The sequence below is a fragment of the Tasmannia lanceolata genome, unplaced genomic scaffold (genome assembly GCF_043159265.1).
Source record: "Tasmannia lanceolata isolate RefF3 unplaced genomic scaffold, GAP_Taslan_0.1 ptg000006l, whole genome shotgun sequence".
Lineage (NCBI taxonomy): Eukaryota > Viridiplantae > Streptophyta > Magnoliopsida > Canellales > Winteraceae > Tasmannia > Tasmannia lanceolata.
The window spans coordinates 48,905,732-48,925,861 of NW_027518683.1; the positions used below are offsets into that span (position 1 = coordinate 48,905,732).

The 20,130-nt window shown below is 37.4% G+C and overlaps 1 protein-coding gene across 1 annotated transcript in view; it reads left to right on the forward strand.

Moving 5' to 3' along the window:
• LOC143880433 (dynamin-2A-like) overlaps nucleotides 1-20,130 on the forward strand; it is a 41,996-nt gene that overhangs the window by 10,412 nt on the left and 11,454 nt on the right. Inside the window, exons 5-13 of the mRNA XM_077383440.1 lie at nucleotides 1,922-1,983; nucleotides 2,202-2,319; nucleotides 2,504-2,846; nucleotides 3,238-3,385; nucleotides 4,407-4,508; nucleotides 4,606-4,725; nucleotides 16,980-17,063; nucleotides 17,221-17,348; nucleotides 19,963-20,047. Coding sequence (XP_077239555.1) covers nucleotides 1,922-1,983; nucleotides 2,202-2,319; nucleotides 2,504-2,846; nucleotides 3,238-3,385; nucleotides 4,407-4,508; nucleotides 4,606-4,725; nucleotides 16,980-17,063; nucleotides 17,221-17,348; nucleotides 19,963-20,047 — 1,190 coding nt within the window. The remainder of the gene's footprint in view (nucleotides 1-1,921; nucleotides 1,984-2,201; nucleotides 2,320-2,503; nucleotides 2,847-3,237; nucleotides 3,386-4,406; nucleotides 4,509-4,605; nucleotides 4,726-16,979; nucleotides 17,064-17,220; nucleotides 17,349-19,962; nucleotides 20,048-20,130) is intronic.

Genomic DNA, 20,130 nt, shown 5'->3' on the forward strand with positions numbered 1-20,130 from the left:
TCACATACAACAGCCAGCCGCGAAATGCCTTTCTGCGATGGCCCCTAGCAAATTACATATATATATAATGTGGGACCCATGTGATTGGGCAAGCTAGCTCACCAACAGTTTCCTCTATATATATATATATATATATATATATATATATATATATATATATATATATATATATATATATAGCAGAAGAGAAAATGAGAGAATTATTTGAATTTCTCCCAAAATTCTAATAGAATTACACATCACTTTTTTTGACTCTTTTTAACAAAGGCACCCATTAAAGCCACATAATTTCAATCCTACCCGCCTCCCTTATGCTTTTGTAATAAAAAAAAGTGGACAAAGTCAACATAGTGACGTTTTTTCTTTGCAAAATTATGGATTGGGTACATATGTTACATAATACTACGGATTTTTGTGAACATATTACATAATACTACGGATTCAGGACGCCTTTCAAAATATTGACGAATTCCGGGCACCTTAAGAGGAACAACATATTATGGAAACCTCTATAGATTGGAGGGCTAGGATTAGCCTATGGAAATGAATTTGCGGGCACAACCTATTTATGTTGTGTTCCGTCCATGTCCGGTTTGGATCAACCTATGATGGGGTTCGTACAGTTCTTTGTCGGCCCGTGCATCGCACGGGGTTTTTTACTTATATATATATAGAGAGGAAAAGGATTGTACGCTCGACCGTACCTAAAGTTAGGTACGGTAGAGTGCCAAATCACATGGGTCCCACATTTTTGGTGGGCATCTAAACCATTCATTTGTAAGGCCCCATCATAGATAGGGTGCATACCAAAAATCAGCACCATTGAATCATCCTAACCCCTCCAAAACTGGAGGGCAAAATGGGCAGATTTGTGGACAAACACTGTCTGTCCATTTTGGCCTCCACAAATGGATGGGTTAGGATGATCCTATGGAGCTGATTTTTGTATGCACCCTATCTATGATGGGGCCTTGCAAATGAATGGTTTAGATGCCCACCAAAAATGTGGGACCCATGTGATTTGGCACTCTACCGTACCTAACTTTAGGTACGGTCGAGCGTACAATCCTTTTCCTCATATATATATATATATATATATATATATATATATATATATATATAGGGAATTGCTATTGTCCATCGCAAAAGGCATTTCGGAGCTGGTCTGTCGCATGTCAGACCACCCACGTTGTGAATGGAGACAAAAGTTGTTGTCTCCATTCACGAGGTGGCTGGTCTGACACCATGTCACAAATGTCCTCGGGAATTTCTCGGCAAGGGAAAATCTCTAGATATATTAATTTTTTCGGGTTTATATCGTGAAATAAACGGTAAAAGTAAAATTATTTAAAAAAATATATAAAAATATTAAATTTAAGAAAAAAATATAAAATAAAAAATATTGTAAAAATATCGGGATAATATCGCGATATTATCGGGATATTTTATGATTAAAATGAAAACATCGCTATATTTTTTAAAATCTTGTGATTAGTTTGGGATTTTGTTGTTTTATCAAAATCTCGCGATAGCGATAAAAATGCTATATTTTGAAAATATCGGAGATATTTGTGACATAGGTCTGACATGCGACAGACCAGCTACGAAATGCCTTTTGCGATGGACCCTAGCAAATCCCATATATATAATATTTTATTTTTCTTAAAACAAAAGTTTACTGGTTGAGGCGATTGGTACTGCTCCAACTTGACAAATGGGAGGGGGTGGAAGAATCGCCCCCAATTTCGTAGGAATTGACCATGATCTGATCCATGCAAAAAGCGAAATCTTGTTTCTTGCATGACCTCTTACTGTAACTTCAGTTTTATATAACATTTGCATTGGATATATGCTTTTGATTCCATCCTTTGTGTTTTTTATATTAGTATTTACTTTTCCAGCTAAATGGTTTTTTTTACAGCTCCACCATTGAAGTTGATTGATTTACCTGGATTGGATCAACGGGGTATGGATGATTCAATGGTGAGTAGCTTGTAGTATTTCTTTTCTTTCAATTGTTGGGTGGGCTATATGGGTAATTATAATTCTTTTTTCATACGGTGACTGCTGCTAGTTATGTTCATTGCTGATGTTTCTGCTTATTTTTTGCTTTACACAGAAACTAATTATTTAGTTTAATTAAGCTAATTAAATTCCCACATTGACAATATTGCTTTTTTCTTAAATGATTGTTGTTCCAGATCAGCGACTACGTTGAGCACAATGATGCAATTTTGCTGGTCATAGTTCCTGCTGCCCAAGCACCAGAAATTTCTTCATCTCGAGCCCTAAAACTGGCAAAGGAATCCGATGCTGATGGTGTTTACTTTTGACCTTGTAACCTTATATGTATTTTTTTTTCTGGAGAGCAACCTTATATGTATTTTGTTAGAATATTGATTCGTTAAATTGTTTTATTTGGAATGCACTTTTAGGTCAGGAGGTTTTCTTCCCTCATTGCTTTCTTAAATTGGTTATTTTCCCATTATTTTGTCAATTTTAGGTACCAGAACCATTGGTGTTATTAGTAAAATAGATCAAGCATCGGCAGACCAGAAAACTCTTGCGGCCGTTCAGGCACTTCTCTTAAATCAGGGACCGCGGAACACATCTGACATTCCATGGGTTGCTTTAATTGGTCAATCTGTCTCTCTAGCTTCAGCACAATCTGGATCTGTTGGGTCAGAAAGCTCATTGGAAACTGCTTGGCGAGCCGAGAGTGAAAGTTTAAAATCTATACTGACTGGAGCACCTCAGAGCAAGCTTGGAAGATTAGCTTTGGTGGAGACCCTTGCTCGCCAGATTCGTAAACGGATGAAAGTCAGGCTTCCAAACCTCCTTTCAGGGTAAATTCTTTTTAAATCATTTCTTAACCTTCGGTTGCCTTTTACCATCAGATATTAATTCAAAGGACTCAGATGCGATTTTTATCTACTCTGAATGTATAATACGAGTGCATAGGTGTGTATTTGTGTGTATTTTCTAGAGAGATTCGGTCTTTCATTAATTAAGCTATGCATGTGTTTTGTTTTGCTAAACAGTTCACTTACCTATTTAGAACTGATTTAATATATTGCTCTTAATAAATAATGCTAATGAACTTGCATCAAACTTTGATAATTTTCCTGGTATTCACTGCCTATTAGTTAACACGCACGGATGGTCTCTATTGTTATGCACGATATGTATTCGGTTGATTTGAATTTCTTATCTGTTTGCTCCGTTAAAACATTGCAGTCTGCAGGGTAAGTCTCAAGTGGTTGAGGATGAGTTAGTAAGGCTTGGTGAACAAATGGTCCAGAGTGCTGAAGGAACTAGGGCTATTGCTTTGGAGCTTTGCCGTGAATTTGAGGACAAATTTCTCCAGCATATTGCCACTGGCGAGGCAAGTAACTCTTCTAGTATGTGTAGTTTGTAGACTATACTTCTTAGTTGTAGACCTGTTTTTTTTTTATCTACCCCTATTTCAATCATCCGTTGAAGGAGAAACTTTTACCCTTCCCAATCTGCATGCAGGAGTTTCTCCTCCTTCAGAGGAAAGATCTTTTGCCTTTTTTTCATTGTTGTTTGAAAATTCACCAAAACATGTCAAGAATTGTGTTATTTTTACCAGTATATCGGCTGTGAATCCGTTATATTCTCAAGCATTATTGTTTTAATGCATGGATATGGGGCTTCTTGGCACAGGTAGCTTGAAGTTTGCATTCCACTAAGTTCTATTTTATTTATTTATTTCAGTGGTGAAATTTTATTAATGAAAAAAGAAAGGCGATCCACCAAATTTGTAGTGAAACATTTAGGTTTCATGGATTAAAATAAAGGTATTAAGCTTCTCAGAGTTTTGAGTTATGAAATCCGAAAATAATACATTTTGTTTTTAGGTCTGGGTAGGTGATCACGCTAGTTTCGACTTCTGACTTACGGTAGCATGTAGATGTGAGGCACTTACCACTGCTCTCACGCTAGTGTCGACTTCTGACTTATGGTAGCACGTAGATGTGAGACACTTACCACTGCTCTTTTCCTGTTTTATTTCTTACCCTTCACTTTTTCAATAATAAACAGTCAGATGATTTGATATAGCTTTTTTGCCTTGGAACTGGAGCATTATTTGAGCATTTTAATAACTTTTTTTTACTTATGTATCAAGCAGTGCTTGGATTGCAAATACACATGTTTGCAAACTCACATGTATGGGGCTTGATAGCAATAATCCTCATGCATAAATTCACACATGATAGGATCCTGTGTCCTTGGGATTTCAATCTAACTTTCCTCTACCTTATGGATCATTAATGATTTCTATTGTTAGGCATTTAGTGGTACTTGGAGTTTTGATGAATGGTTATATAGTTCTAGATGAGCTCTTCTATCAGGGATTAAATATTTTAGTGTCTATTGTTCAGGGTGGTGGCTGGAAAGTCGTCGCCAGTTTTGAGGGAAATTTTCCCAACAGGATCAAGCAGCTTCCCTTAGACAGACATTTTGATATCAACAATGTCAAAAGGGTATTTGGCCCTTCCTATTTCTTTCTCTGTTGCTGCGATGCGTTCTTTATTGCTTTCAGTTTATTATTATTGTCTGTGACTGTATACTGTATGCTAGATTGTGCTGGAAGCTGATGGCTATCAACCGTATCTTATATCTCCTGAGAAAGGTCTGAGATCTCTAATAAAAGGAGTGCTGGAATTGGCAAAAGAACCATCACGCATGTGTGTTGATGAGGTAATTCTATATGCGTGCTTCACACCTTTTTCTTCTTTCTTTTATATGGGTCAGTTTATGTTACAAAGTCGAGTTTTTTCCAACACTAAAAATATACTCGAGTAAACTTAATACTTCGTTGATGCTTATGTAAACTCTGAGTAGCTGCTACCATGTTTTGGAACCTTTGTGTAGTAATCTTACTGGCATCCTAATTATTCGGTGCTCACTTGCATGTTATATTGAGTGGTGGCTTGCGGTATACCTTGAGGCATCACCCTTTGTCACAGATGCTCGTCTAGGCACCTAGAATGGCATCTTTTGCCTTAGCAGATGTTGTCTAAGTTGCCCAGGGCAATGGTAGTGATGCAGGACGATCGAAGGTTGAAATAATATTTGGCTCTCTGATGCCAAATCTGATGGAGGATGATTTTTTGAAAGAGACGTTGGGGGTGAAAAAGATGCGTGAAAATTATGGTTTTGGTTCCTAAAATAAGTCATGAGATTGGAAAAATATTTCTTCTAGATTTAGCGTAGGTTTAGAGTGGCGCAGACATATGTTGGGAAGTTTTCGAAGGATGCCAGTAAGGTCTAAAATTAGTTTTTTGGGAAAAACGAAAGAGGCACAAGGCATGAATGACTTTGAATGGTGTTTCTAAGATTGGAGAATTTTTTTAAGGGTATTCTATGGGTTTTGGGGTAGAAAATAAGTGAAAAAGAAAAACACAAGATAGGTGTAGGGTTTCCAGGAAGTTGATTTATGAGAGGAAAACTAAAAAAAGGAAAAGAAACATGAAAAAAAGATAGAAACAAAGGTCGGAATCTCACCGACCAAAAGCCAAGGCATCGCACCAAGGTGTTCCTAGGCATCACATCATGGGAAAGATCGAGGCATCGCACCTTTGCAGGGAGTAGACATCACATCCACTGATCCACATGAGAGGAAAACTTCAAATCTTTTTTCATTCATCATAACATAGCATAGCATTCTCCAAAAGGGCCCTAAGGCTTACAATATATAAGAACAAAGAAGAGCACTAGAAAGTTCTAACACCCTTAAAAAAACCAACACTTTTAGACCAAAATACCCTCTTGGTTGCTTCCTACTTAAAAATCCTATGATACTCATGTGGGGCCTTTTTAAAACATGCATAACTCAAAGAACTTAAGTTATTTTGATGGGAAAAGATTCAAATGTTCCATTGTAACTTAAACGACTTAAAAGACACCTAAAACACACTTAAAAATTAAAATATGGCTCTACGATGGTCCCCATCAGGTAGTCTAGCTTGCTTGGCCACTGCCTAATCCCCAGGCAACCTCCCTGGAGGTGAGTCGCTTGCAACTCTGGGCAATAAGCGTAGCTCCTAAATGTGTACATTGAGATAAATGAAAATAAGTTTATGGATGGGCACATCGGCCTGGGAAAAAATCCTTCTCATTTTCTTTACATTATTCAAGTTGGGTTCTTTATATACTATAGTTTCAAATTATATGCATAAAAGATATTACTAAAAAAATGTATATTAATAGAGTTTGTATTCTTTTAACTAGTATTTATTATGCGAAAAACTTTGTATGTCTACAAACTTGTGTGTGTAATTATGCAAATATAGAAGTAAATGTGCATAACTTTGTTTCCCTCTTTCTTGTTTTTGGGAGCCAATTATGCGACTTAACTACTATGGCATGACTTTCTTTTTCTTTCGTTTCTTTTTACATCAACAGACTGCAACGTGGTTTTAAATCTGCACAAAAGCCAACACGAAATGACCAAAATGTTTATGTTTCCATCCCATCCGAAATGCATACGGAAGCTAAAACTGGAAGTGTATTAGACTGTTAATAGTATACTATACCAATATGTGTTTCATAGTTATTTATATGAATTGCGAAGCAGGGGTAAGGCTGCCTACATCTAGCCCTCCCTAGACCCCGCAATGGCGGGAGCCTCATGCACTGGGCATGTAAAATGTGGTGTATGTATTATGTATGACTATTTCTATGAATTACATGTGGAATCTGACATGTCCTGAATTATAAGGTATACTCGACAACACATGTCACTGATCTTCGTTGTTGTTAAACCATTATGAGTGGTTTTGTTTGCGCTTGTGATCGGTTTTGAGTGGGTATTTGTGCATATATTAGCACATCAAGTTTCATCTTAAATGTCATCATTTTTTTTAATGGCATCCTAAATGTGCATCATTTGCATTTTTTTCCATACCTTTCCATACTTTTATTGGATTTCTGTCCAAATTTTCATCTGAAACCGACATGATTCCATTTCCATCACGATAACACGTATCGAAACTGAAACCTAAAACCTTGGACTGGAAAACTATCCTGTTTTCTTCTCGATCAACTGTCCACCTGTGTCTTCTAGCAATACATTCTTCTCCTGTTTCTAGAAAAAAAAAAAGGAAAAACAAAACAATGTATCCTTCTCTGAGGGACTGGTTGTTTTACTGTCAAGTAGAGACAAGAAAAGTGAACTCGAGTAGCATGGCAGACAGGAAGCGAAGTAGAGTGGAAGTGATTGGGAGTGTTTGGTTGCCAAAAATGGTAGGAGAGGGAAGTGTAGATACAACTATCAAAATTGATAGGTTTCATTATCAAAACTAGTAGGTTCACTCTAAAACCCTCTCTCCTATCCCTTCCCTCTCCCAAAATCTCCTTCCAATACTAGAAAACACTTGTCCAACGCATCATTTATTACAGATAAATTGAAAAATCCACAATAACAATTCACATGCACAAAACCGGGCAACAAAACCCAACCCAAATGTTTTCCTGGCAGCGGCTGTCCTAGAACTCAGCTATGGCTACTGCTTCCCTCATTTTCTCCCTATTCCATTCCCCTTCCACCCAACTCTCTCACTCCCCAACAAAGAAACCTCTCAGATTCCTCTTCTCTCATTCTCTCACCCACAAAAACCCTAATCCCTCTTCATTTCCTATCATCCTCATCCATCTCAACAACACCAGAAAGAACAACCTTTCCTCTTCCACCTCTTTCTCTAAACTCATTTCCAACAATGAAACCACTTCTAATCCATTCATCTACTCAATTTCAAAAGAAAAAAAAAAAAAACCCAACCCAAATGCCACAAATTCCCAATGTTCTCAGAGTAATATCTTTTAAAAAACTTCAAACCACTGAAAAAGAACAATTCCAAAATCAACATTTCTTATCCAAAATTAGAAACAAAACACTCACAAAAGAAGAAATAGAACTCGTATAAATGCTTGAAGCTTCCACCTTGAACGTCAAAACTCATAAGAATCACTTACAAAAACATCATGTCTTACCAATATTAGAAATGGATCCAAATATACTTGCCAAAACAGACTAGAAAACAAAAAGTAAATGCTCAAATTACATTGTACTCTCAACTAAAAAACATCATTACTCAGACCTTGACCTTAGATGATGCCGGAGTGAGATTTTCCCTAGCAAAGACAGGGAGGAGATAATAGCCCTAAGATGGAACCCTCTTGATCTCAGCTGATCGAAGCCAAATTTCTACAAATCTACTTTGGGAAACACTGGGTTGGCAGGTGTGGGCGGCCTCCTCAGTGAAGACACCGGTTCGGTTAGGTTGGCTTTCTCGGGGCCCATTGAGGTCAAGGACTCCAATGAAGCGGAAGTGAGGGTGGTGCTACAGGCAAGGTATTAAATTTTGGTTTCAGGCGGCATGGAAACAGAAACATTTCGGTTTCAGTTGAAATTTCAGTGGAAATCTTGTAAAATCATGAAAACAAATGAAAACATATGCAAATGATGAAATTTCAAGTGGAACCTTGGGAAATGCTAGAATAAGCACAAATACACACTTAGGGTGCGTTCGGCAACCATTCTCTTCATTCTCATTTTAGAATCAAGAATGAGAATGGATTTTTTTGTTTGCTTCTGGCGATAGAATTGCGTCAGGCAAACTCATGTCCAAGAATGAATTTTTTGTTTTTTAGAGCAGAATGGTGTTCAGTTGTGACAAAAAAGAATGTATTTTGATTATTTAACAGATTTACATGGATCAAATCAATAAAATATTGGTCCCTCTAAAATAGTCAATAGCATAGTTCTTACTCTGTTAATGGAGGCTGCAACTCGAGTCGGGTTGGGTCAGGTTGAGGCCAACCTGAACCCGGCCCAAGGAACCATTGACTCAACCCGAGCCCGACCTGACCCGACCCGAGTTGCACCATTTTGACTGCTAATATTGGGATGCCTTTGAAGATGCGTAAGGGAAAACATGGAGTTAAAACCTATGAAATCATCATCTTCAAGTTTGTAACATCTCAACTGAACTAATATATGGAATTGAACTCTAACAGAGTTGGATGAATTCATAATTATTCAAGCTAAACGTTCCATGTCCAACATAATGAGATCAAGCTTGGGGTGATTACCTCACCCAAAACACCCTTAAGCCAGAGGGTGAAACAAGATTGCCCAAAAATGCATGCCTTCAGATGAGCAGTGCCTGCAATTATGATTGAGGTTCAAGAAACTTGGGGTGCCTACCTCACCCAACACAACCTTAAGCACTCCTATAAATCTTCTTACCATAAGTTCATAAAATCCAAAGACTAATAATAATAAGAGTAACACAAGTTCATAAAATTCTAAGACAATGAACAATAAAAAATCACACATTCATATCATCTTATTGGTAACTGAGACAGCCCACGCTCTCTAGCCATTGCATTTGCTATAGAATCTCTAAGTCGCGTCATCTCTAGAGGTCGCTCTGGCTCGTCCTCATTGTCTGCATCTTGAACATCCAAAACGACATCTTCATGACCAAAATGTATGAACTCTGCAGTTCGTTTCTAATAAAGTTGTGGAGTGTACATGCTGCCAGGACTATAAGCCTTTGCGTATGAAGCTTGAAGGGTGGCATTAACTTTAGAATCGGAAAACGAGTCTTCAAAGCACCAAAACACCGCTCAATCACGTTACGCAATGACGAATGCCTATAATTGAATAACTCCTTAGCTCTGGTAAGATTTCGACCTCTACGCCTAAAATCTGGTAAATGGTAAGTCTCACCATGGTAAGGTGTCAAATAACTTGGAGTACTTGCATATCCAGAGTCCACGACATAATATTTACCTAATATGATTGAATAAAGGAAACGTAAGAAAGCAAATTATATATGAAATAATTTAATCATACAATATTAAAATAAATAAATACCTTGGGGAGGATGTGGAAATTTCAATTTTTCGTTGGTTATTGCTTCAAAAAAAATCCTACTATCATTGGCCGTGCCTTCCCACCCAGCGTAAACAAATGTGAATTTACATTCTAAGTTGTACTGGTTTTTCTTCCTCGATAAGGAATCTGCTTCTTAGCAGGCACAACAACACTAATATGTGTGCCATCAATCGCACCGACACAATTCTAGAAAGTAAAACATATATAAGTAAAACATTTAACATCAACTGGTAATATGAAATTAAAGAATGATCTAATTGAAAAAAAAATCCATACCTTGAACCATGGATAGTACTTAGGATTCGTTAGTATTTTTGCCGGAACGGTGTCAAATGAAGGAGGTACAATAATTTCTTTTCCTAACCTTAGAATCGCCCTCAAAACTCGTTTAAAATGACGACGTACAGTATCTCCGGAATGCTGAAACCGGTCAGCTACAATCCTATTACTTTGGCGGTGCCCTAACACTGTTAAGAACATTGCAACTTGCTCTTCTATTGCTACGTATCACGAATCGTGTAGGAAACCTTTTATCTTTAGATTGTTGCACAAGTTTTGAAAAACATGTTTTTCCATTCGCAAACAATCGTAACATCTATCAGGATGTCCATTAAGCATCTCCCTTACCCACTCTGCACTAGTCAATTTTCCATCCCTACATGGTTGTCGACTGATTATATGAATGACAATATTCATTTATTACAGTGACAAAATGAACATCTATATCATCATCATCATAAGCTTCCATAATATTGTGGGAATCCATTTTAAATATTAGTTAGGAACTTTCTTTTGATTATATTATGTCTTTTTTAGTCTAGAGTTGTATGCCCCTATGAACTTATTAGTTATTTGGATATTATGTTATGGATGACGGCGTGCTTAGTCATAATTTATTTTCTCTAGTTTCTATTGGATGCTGATATTTTTTAGTTTAATGCATAACGTGAATGCTTTTAATTCTTCATGTTATAGCTGAATCATTATATTGATGAACGTCGTTTCTTCTTTTGGTAATTATTTAACATTGTGTGTATGATTAATTTTTTAACTTTGGTAACATACTTACTTTTGGTGCAGGATTGGCTTCCAACCAAATCCTGTAACCTCAAGAAGTTTCTTAAATTCCCTATAATCTTTCCTCAACTTCTGAAATTTGTTCTTAAACTGCATGGAAGTATAGTTATGACTAGTCTTGTCGTAAAACTTTCTCCTTGTGTCATTCCAAGCCCTTTTCGTAGACGTCGTTGTGCACCTACTTCCCTTCTTCACCTCTTCTACCATTAGATCTATGAAAATATTGGTATCCCTTAAACTCCATCTTGCAGACTCCTGATCTTGTAAATTTTGGCTATCATTAGGGGTGTTCATTATTCGGTTAAAACCGAATAACCAAACCGAACCTAATTGGTTCGGTTGGTTCGATTCGGTTATTCGGTTTCGGTTTCGGTTATCTCAAAAAAAAAATCGGTTAACTGAAATAATGATAAAAATCATTATTTTTAAAAAAAAAAGTGTGATACGGGCACTCCAAAGGATGATCAAAACCGTCCATTTGATTGATCACAACTTAATTAGGTTGTGCTCCAAAAATCATTTCGATTGGATGATCCTAGCCCTCCGATCGAAACCAAGATTTTGCTTTTTCCCTCTTTTTTTTCCCACTATTCGGTTATTTGGTTATAACCGAATAACCGAATTTTTAATCGGTTCGGTTTTGAAAATTTTCGGTTCGGTTATAACCGAATAACCACCCCTAGCTATCATCCCTCCCAAGAGCAATAGAATGATTTCGCACCATCTAAAATATAATTAAGAATGAAAATTGTTATGTCATTTAAACTAAAATTGGTATCCCTTAAACTAAAATTGCCAGCTGTTACGAATCCAAGCATTAGAATGAAACACGAGCCACAAACATTAGAATGAAACTAGAAACATAGCCAACAGTAGGTGAAACAAGCATTAGAATGAAAACTCAGATTGGGGTAAGATCTTTTTAAAATTGAAGCTCACATTCAGATGGAATAGGGAAGAGTGATCTGTGATTGGTAATCTTTCCAACTGATTCAGAATTAATTCTTAGCTTTGCACATTATCATTCGTTAGCTTAGGAAAAATCTGAATTAGACTGTTGGTTGAATGGCAGATAGGGTTCTTGCAGGGTAAAGGCATCAAAGGGCTACTAATGATGGCCGCTCGTGCATCATAGGAGTTGTTTAAGCAAGAGCAACCTCTTCTGTTGCGTTGCCCTCATGAATACTTGACTCCAATCTGCATCTCGGAACAACTTCACCCGATTCATCCACTCCTCATCACTTACTTCCATATCATTCAAAATATCTACACACTTTCCAATAGAGTTAGGATCATCATCTGGCTTTGTGGTTCCAGATGTGGCTAAAAATTTAGCATCGTAGTAAGCCGTCCTCACTTTATTCACATCATCCCAGTTCTTTAGACTTTCACCAAATTCTGCACTCTTATTCCTTCCCCGACGAAGGGCGTTGGGTGTTCTATCACGTCTACGAAGGGGAGTCCTTCCATGAGAATCATTTTCATTTGCAGTTCGATTAGCATCGTCATTTGGGATTTCATCCACATTTAGTTCGTCATCTGCTCTAATATCGGTAAATACATGAGCATCAACGTCATCATCTGACTCTGGTGGATCCTCGGCATTCCCAATAGCAAACTCCCCATTGGCAGTAGTGTCACCGTATATGATTTGCAAGTCCATCAAACAAGGACATCCAAACTTCTTAAATCTTGAAGCAGTTGGGTGTTCCTAATGTATCATTTAAGTAATTAATATTGTTACCTACAAAAAAAATTAACTAAATCAGGGTATTGAGCAAAGATTTCACTTCAAACTACAAAATAATTGACATACTCCAATGCTTCAGCTAAACAGCCCATACTAATCCTTGTACATTCCAATCCAAGGCAGTAATTGGCGTGGTCAAGACCTGAAAGGAATGTCTGTCAGCAAGAGGGATGTTCACAGGATATGAAGGAGTCCAGCCGTGAGGACTTGTAAACAAGAAAGCAAGAATTCTAATAATAAGACTACTAAACAGGGACTTTGAATTTCATTGATTCCAACAACAAGTTTAGTTGTTAGTAAAGTCACGAATAATGGGGTTTTGCATAGTTCTGCCAAATCGGTTGATGCCTCTCATTTCTTCACTAAGCAACAAAAGATCCACACAAGAAGAATCCGGAGATGAAATGATCCCCTTTAAAGACATTCCCTCAAGCACCTTCACTGCCATGCAATTTCATTTAAAGAAGATCAAAGCCCAAAGGACTGAAATGGAGATGTTATAGTTAGAGAAGGTTACCCAAATTTCAAAAAAAATAAAAAATAGAGAAGGTTACCCAAACCATGTACAGAGGTATTATCTACAAAAATTACAAGTGAGTCATGCCATCCTGATAAAGTGAATTTAATGCTCTGTGTCTGCAATGTTAATTGGAGTTTTAAATAAAAATTGGGCTTCTATAACTTCAATGGTTTTGGATAGAATTAAGCCAAAAGATGAAAACCTTCCTTGGAAAGATGTAGTTTGATAACTTGCTACAGCCCACTAAAACACTAGCCCCATAATATTGGCTTCAAAACCTTGAAAAAGAATTGGGTGACAATCTTCACGACTCAAGGACCTCACTGAATTCACAAGCCACCGATTGGGTCTTATTATTATAATGAGTTGAACACTAGGGATTCACACAACTAGATAGATATATACGACCACAAAGCTGAAGTGGATTTCCAGAACTTGATTTGTATTGGATTGGGTAGATCCATGGAGACAATAAGTAGTGAAATGCAAATTCCTCGCTTCTGTCACAATAGTTTAATCGAACACCATATGCACCCAGAGAAATTGTAAATCTAATAGAAAACTGAGCATACAAGGTGTTGTAGCTAGGTTTGAATTAAAATCTTTCAAAGGGGGATGCGGTGTTGGCGGGGCAATGAATCGAAAGCAATCTTGACATCCGAATACCCATTGCAAGAATCGTACAAATCTGGAAGACCATGGTCTCTAACTTGCACAGATCCGGTTGTTCATGAGCAATTTTCACCCCAAAACATCCAACATTTCAGCCATGAACAAGAACTCAAGGATCATTGATAGGGAAGAAGAAAAACTTTAAACTCACACGGATGAAAGAAACCAGCATAGAGGGGTAGAGAGACAGAGGACTGACCTGGATGTTTGCTTGGCAGATGCCCGATCGACTTGGAGGATCGATAGAGTTGGAGAAGGCTTCAGCTGGCCGGTTAGGTAGGAGGAGGAAGACGAAGAGAGGTGAGGAGAGTTATGAGGAGATAAGAGTGAGTGGGTCGTTACGTGCTTTCATGATAAACTCATTCTAGCGGAATTCGGAAGCGATAAATATTAACTCCATAAAAATAGGGTTTAGAATCAACAGACCCGATTAGAATGTGGTCGTGGAATGGATAACGAACGCTATTTTCGGGATTTTTCAGTTTTACCGTTCTCTGCAACGAAAAAATGGGCTGGAGAATGGTTGCCGAACGCGCCCTTAGAAACCATCACTTAAGCAAAAAAGCCATCCATAATGGTTTAATCTCATCGAACATCTAGTGACATGCGTTATCACTCATGTCTGGAATAGTAAAGTCAATAAAGAAGTACAATGTAATGAAGTATAAGAAAGTACAATGATCAGTCTCTGCCCCAAAGACCCCAATTCTATATTAATACCACATAGAGTATTATTAGTTCCTAGAAAGCACGGGTACTCTCCCGGGCCTCCCGTACCCGTACCCGACACGTATTGGGTGCGGGTACGTTCGGGTACGCCCTGGGTACGTACCCCCATAATTAGAAAAATAAAAACCCCTTTTCTTGTAGCGGGTGCGTGTCGGGTGCGTTAGGGGTGTGCACCCACGCGTACCCGACACGTCCTGCTTCTCCTACTGGTTTGTAAACCCTTCCTGCTTCCTCTCTCTCCTTCCCTGCACTTAGTATTTACATGTAAACCATTTAAGTAAATGTCTTTACTATTTTATTGTCCATTTACTTAAGATTTACATGTAAATAACGGAATACCCCCCATTTGGATTTATTAAAAATAGTTTCAAGACCCAAATCTAAAAGGAAAAAAAGTCAACTCTCCTGTTCTAGTACAAAATTCGCAGAATAAGGGTCGGGTCAAAATTTTAACATTCTTAACTTCCAAAAGGTGGGGTATTTTTCAAATTTTAAAAATTCATAAAATCTATCATGTCCAAACATTATTAAATCCCAAAAGTCCGGTAAAAAAATCTCATAATTTGGTCTCTAAAAATTATTTATCTTGTCAGGCACTGGTCAACACACTGGCGACAGACTTTTTTTCAAATGAATGATGTATTGATGCCTCATGTTATGAAATATGAAACTTAATCACTTATGAAATGAAGAGTAATATTAGAATTTTCCATTTTGGTGATGTTATTGTTATTTGATTGCTCTCCAATTATTTATTTTTTTTAATTTTTATAAATATATAATAAAATATTAAAATATATTATTATATTCGGCGTACCCGAACGTACCCGCACCCGATTTTTTTGAAAAATCACGTACCCACGTACCCGTGTCGTGTCGTACCCGCACCCCGTACCCGTACCCGTGCTTCATAGATTAGTTCCATGCCGATTTTGACATCTTGTGCATAAGATATGGTTACTTTGTTGTACACTTCAATGATGTTGCCTATTGTTCTCTACATTAATGAAATGAAATGAAATGCAAATTATAACATCTTTCTATTTTTATTCGTTCCAACCATTTCGGAAATTTTGGTCGAATTTCGGGGAAATAATGACATGGAATGAAATCATGTAGATTTTGTATCGGTGGCGATGAAAATTGAAAGATTTAGGTCGTTTTGGGGAAATTTAAAACAATGGCTGCAGGGCATTAGGATCACCAGAACCCCAAAAGCCAATTCCAGAGACATTATTCCTTGGTAAAAATAGAAAGGAAGATCTACAAAATCCAACCCCACCCACAAACCAAGCAACAAGACCCAACCCAACCGCTCCAGGACCTTCATATCCGCTTCAAATATCAAAACGCAGAAGACCCAATCCCAAAATCATCATTTCTTAGCAAATATGGAAGGAGCATAGAAATTCCAACCTATTCCACTTGATTTCTCCGACACTGCTTCAAACTTTCTATCAAATTTAGTGAAGAAGAGATTCCCCAGAATTATGTCATACCTTGCCACTTGATGACTCTCTCCCCCCTTTAATTATACCATACCTTGCATCTTCTTTTTCTTTAGTCGTTCTCGTTGTTTTTTACCATCTTGGTCCTCTTTCGATATATTGGCTACCATTTTTTTTTAAAAAAAAAGAAAAGAAAAGAAAAGAGAGAGAGATTCCCTGAGGATATGAGAGGCTTTCCGATGAAGGTCGTGGATGAGAGAAGTCTCCGGCTTCATCACGAAGGGCGAAGGGCGAAGGGGCGAGAGCTGAGAGATATAGAAACGAGAAAAGAAGGTGAGAGAGAGAGAGAGAGAGAGAGAGAGAGAGAGAGAGAGAGAGAGAGAGAGAGAGAGAGAGAGAGATTCATGTTCCACACATTTCTCTCTCAGAAGAGAGTAAATGAAAAGCCGAAAAGTGCCTCCTTTTAGACCGACAGTGAGGGGACCAGGAGAGAGAAAAAAAACTAAAATACCAAGCAGATTCTGGAATCTGACATTGCAAGGGGAATCCATACAGCTTTCCATCACAATTTTGAGTGGTGTTGTGCAACCAGATGGGCCCTAGTTGATATATGAATGGGCTTGCAGACTCTAAAAAAAACCATCCTTCCTAGAATAAATAATGTAATGTTTAAAACCCTTCCAGAGTCACATAAGCCTCCAATAGATACACATTATACATGGTTTTATACTCATACAGAAGTTCTTGATGTAAATTTGAAGCACCTTGTAGGAAGCTTTCCATAGTTTCTTTTGTTCTCGATTGTTTCTCAGTTTCTCATTTTTATTTATTGTGGAGTGGCTACGAAAACAGGTACATCGTGTATTGATTGATATTGTTTCTGCTTCTGCAAATGCTACACCAGGCCTGGGAAGATATCCTCCTTTTAAGAGAGAGGTAATTATGTGATCTATGCTTCATTCTGTAGGCATCTTGAGGCAGATGCTTCCTACTAAACTGCAAGACCTGATATTTACATATTTAAAAAATATGGTTGATTTATCCTGAGGTTCCTTCACTGATTTGTCAGCATCTCTTTTTATTTGTTTCCAAGGTTGTTGCAATTGCAACTACTGCTTTGGATGGGTTTAGAAATGAAGCCAAGAAGATGGTTGTTGCACTAGTTGACATGGAACGCGCTTTTGTTCCTCCTCAACATTTCATCCGTTTGGTGCAGAGGAGGTATCCTTTGTTTGGGTTATATGTTTAATAAAATTGTCGATTATAGATGGAAACTGCATAGTTATCTTTGTTGATTGGACACATACAATTCTCATTTGAACACCCTTCATTATACCTCATACATGTTGTGTTCATCTCTTATTTAGAACACTCTACATTACTTTAATCCGACTTGTTCCATTAATTGCTGTATGTGTCCAACTTGGAATGAATCTTCTTGAGCGCCTAGGGAAGGATAAGAAAGCACGAACACTCACTGAATATTTAGTAACTTTCATACGGCTTCTTTTCTTTTCGTTTTTGTTTCATCGGAAGGTTTCAAGCATACGTGGCTTAAAACATACACAAGAAAAAACAATCCTCTTTTTTTTTTATGTTATCCATGATTATAAGTACTGTGGATGGACTTACTAGAAGGTAGTACCACCATCAGTAATTTTCTTTCCTACAAAATTGCCAGTCACTTCCTTCAGTAGGTAATATTTACAAGTAGGCCATAAGGATTGAATAGTAAATTACTTTCTCATCCTAGACCATGAATTTTGCGAGGAGCTCACGACACTTTGCATGTGTTCGTAGTTTCAAGCCAACAATGGATTCATTTGGAGCCTCAAGTTCTCTTGGATGGTCTGTATCTTGTGACTGCAGGGGTAAACCTTGCAATTCACATCTGGCAGTCTCGGAATTTGTTGACAGAGAAATGGAAGTTTGAAACTCGAATTAATCTGAACCGACATTGCTGTCATTAAACAGGGGCAATCATTCGGACAGGAGGAAAAGAGGAAAGCCTCTTATAATAGGAAAATTATGAACTCTCGGACCATGTGGTGATGCCCATTGTTTTTAAAATCTTACGGTTTACGATTCTAATAAAATCTTATGGATTGCCATTTGAATCCCATGATTGAATCTTGCGATTTTCGATTGAATCTTACAATTCGATCGTAAATCGTATGATTCATACGATTTATGCGATTTATCTTAATTAAGTTTTGTATAAAAGAATATAGGATTTCTATCGAAATACCCACTTTTCCTTCTCCATTCGAAGAAGCATTCGAAAACCACTTGTGAGAGGGAAGAAGACAAAGAAAAAGGGAGGTGTTTAAACAAATTGAACCAGTTTGACCAATTGAAGCACTGTGCATATGCTTGAGGGCATTACATACATCGAGGAGAGAGACAACAATTATTAGGGCAACATCGGTGACTTGCAGGTTTTTTGTAATTGATATTTTTCAATTGTTGTTTGAGATTTTGAGAATTGATATGATCTTGTCTTTTTTTATTATCCCATATGCATGGGTTTGAATAGAAAATAGATGATTACAATGGACAAGCTTGTTAGCAAACAATTCATAGCATGATATTAAATAACTAATCATGGTATTCTCTATTTAAATTAATGAATTCAGATGAAAAGTGAATAATTGGCTATTTATTTTCTTTGATTTATTTATTATTTATTTATATTTTTGATGTGTATATCTAGATTAATCTTGCGATTCATGATCCGATATGATTCGACCCCTATTACGATATACGATTCGATTCCGATTTTCAAATCAGTTGATACCGGAGAATATGTTTGCACTTATAGAGAAAATCCCCATCTAATCTTTCTAAGGGCACCTTGCTGATGTGCTTGACCTCATGGTCTGAATTTCACTATTTGCACATCTTCAATGGACATAACAGTTTAGGCTGTGGAGTATTCATCTCCAATTCAATTGTGTTGATGTTAGATACTTTATCAGTGTATCCCTAGATGTAAGACCCGCATATGGAGTATTCCAGATCATAAAGTTGTTTGTTGGAATGTTCAACATGAAATGGTCACTGCTGCTTGGTATACAGTATACACCAGATGTCCATGGTGCGATAGTTGATTCATCCAGGGGGGAGTTCCAGTTTATACAGCACAACTGATGATAAGACGCATCAGAAAAAATCAAATCGGTCAGCAAAACTAAAAGAACAAATCCCATTTGAATCAAATCTCTGGTTGCCAGTTTTTATCGAGCATTCTGTCCCCAGGAGTTAACCCAAAATCCTTTGTTACATCAGCAGATTCACAAATACGTGTCATTGATGATGTTGATCTGATTCGCAAATTCAAAGGTTTCACGACACAAGCTTCCTGGTATATGCTTTTTTTACTACAAATGGGAAGTGTGTGTGATGATGATGATGATGATGATTCCCCAACAAGCATGATGTTTATGGTCGGGCTTGCATCTGCATAATCCCTATTTTTCTAGGTTAATAAATTAAGGATTCATGCAAGAAAGAGGGTGTCTGGATTCTCATTAAAATCCAGTCAAGCTGTGAGAGTTGGAAGCAAGGCTTGTTGTTTGGAACAATGGAGGGTATAGAATGGAAAGATTCGTGTGTCTGAGTTCATGGGGATAGAGGGCTTTGGTTGGCTTCGCTCTAGTGGGGCACAGAAAATGAGAAAAAGAGTGGAAATATCATTTCCCTTTTATATGTTATGTTTATAATGCAACACATTAATGAAACAGTTCGTATTTTTGTTTCTTCTGTGCTCTGATGTTACGTGCACGGGTTTTAATGATATGTTCCTTCTCTCATTTACTATATGTATTTTTTCCAGGATGGAGAGGCAACGTCGCGAGGAAGAGCAGAGGAACAGATCCTCAAAGAAAGGGCATGAAGCAGAGCAAGGCATACTAAATAGAGTGAGGGGCTTTTTTTATCCAAGATAAAATACTGTTACAAATTTATGAAATTAATACAACTGCAATGCTTTAGAACGTTTGTA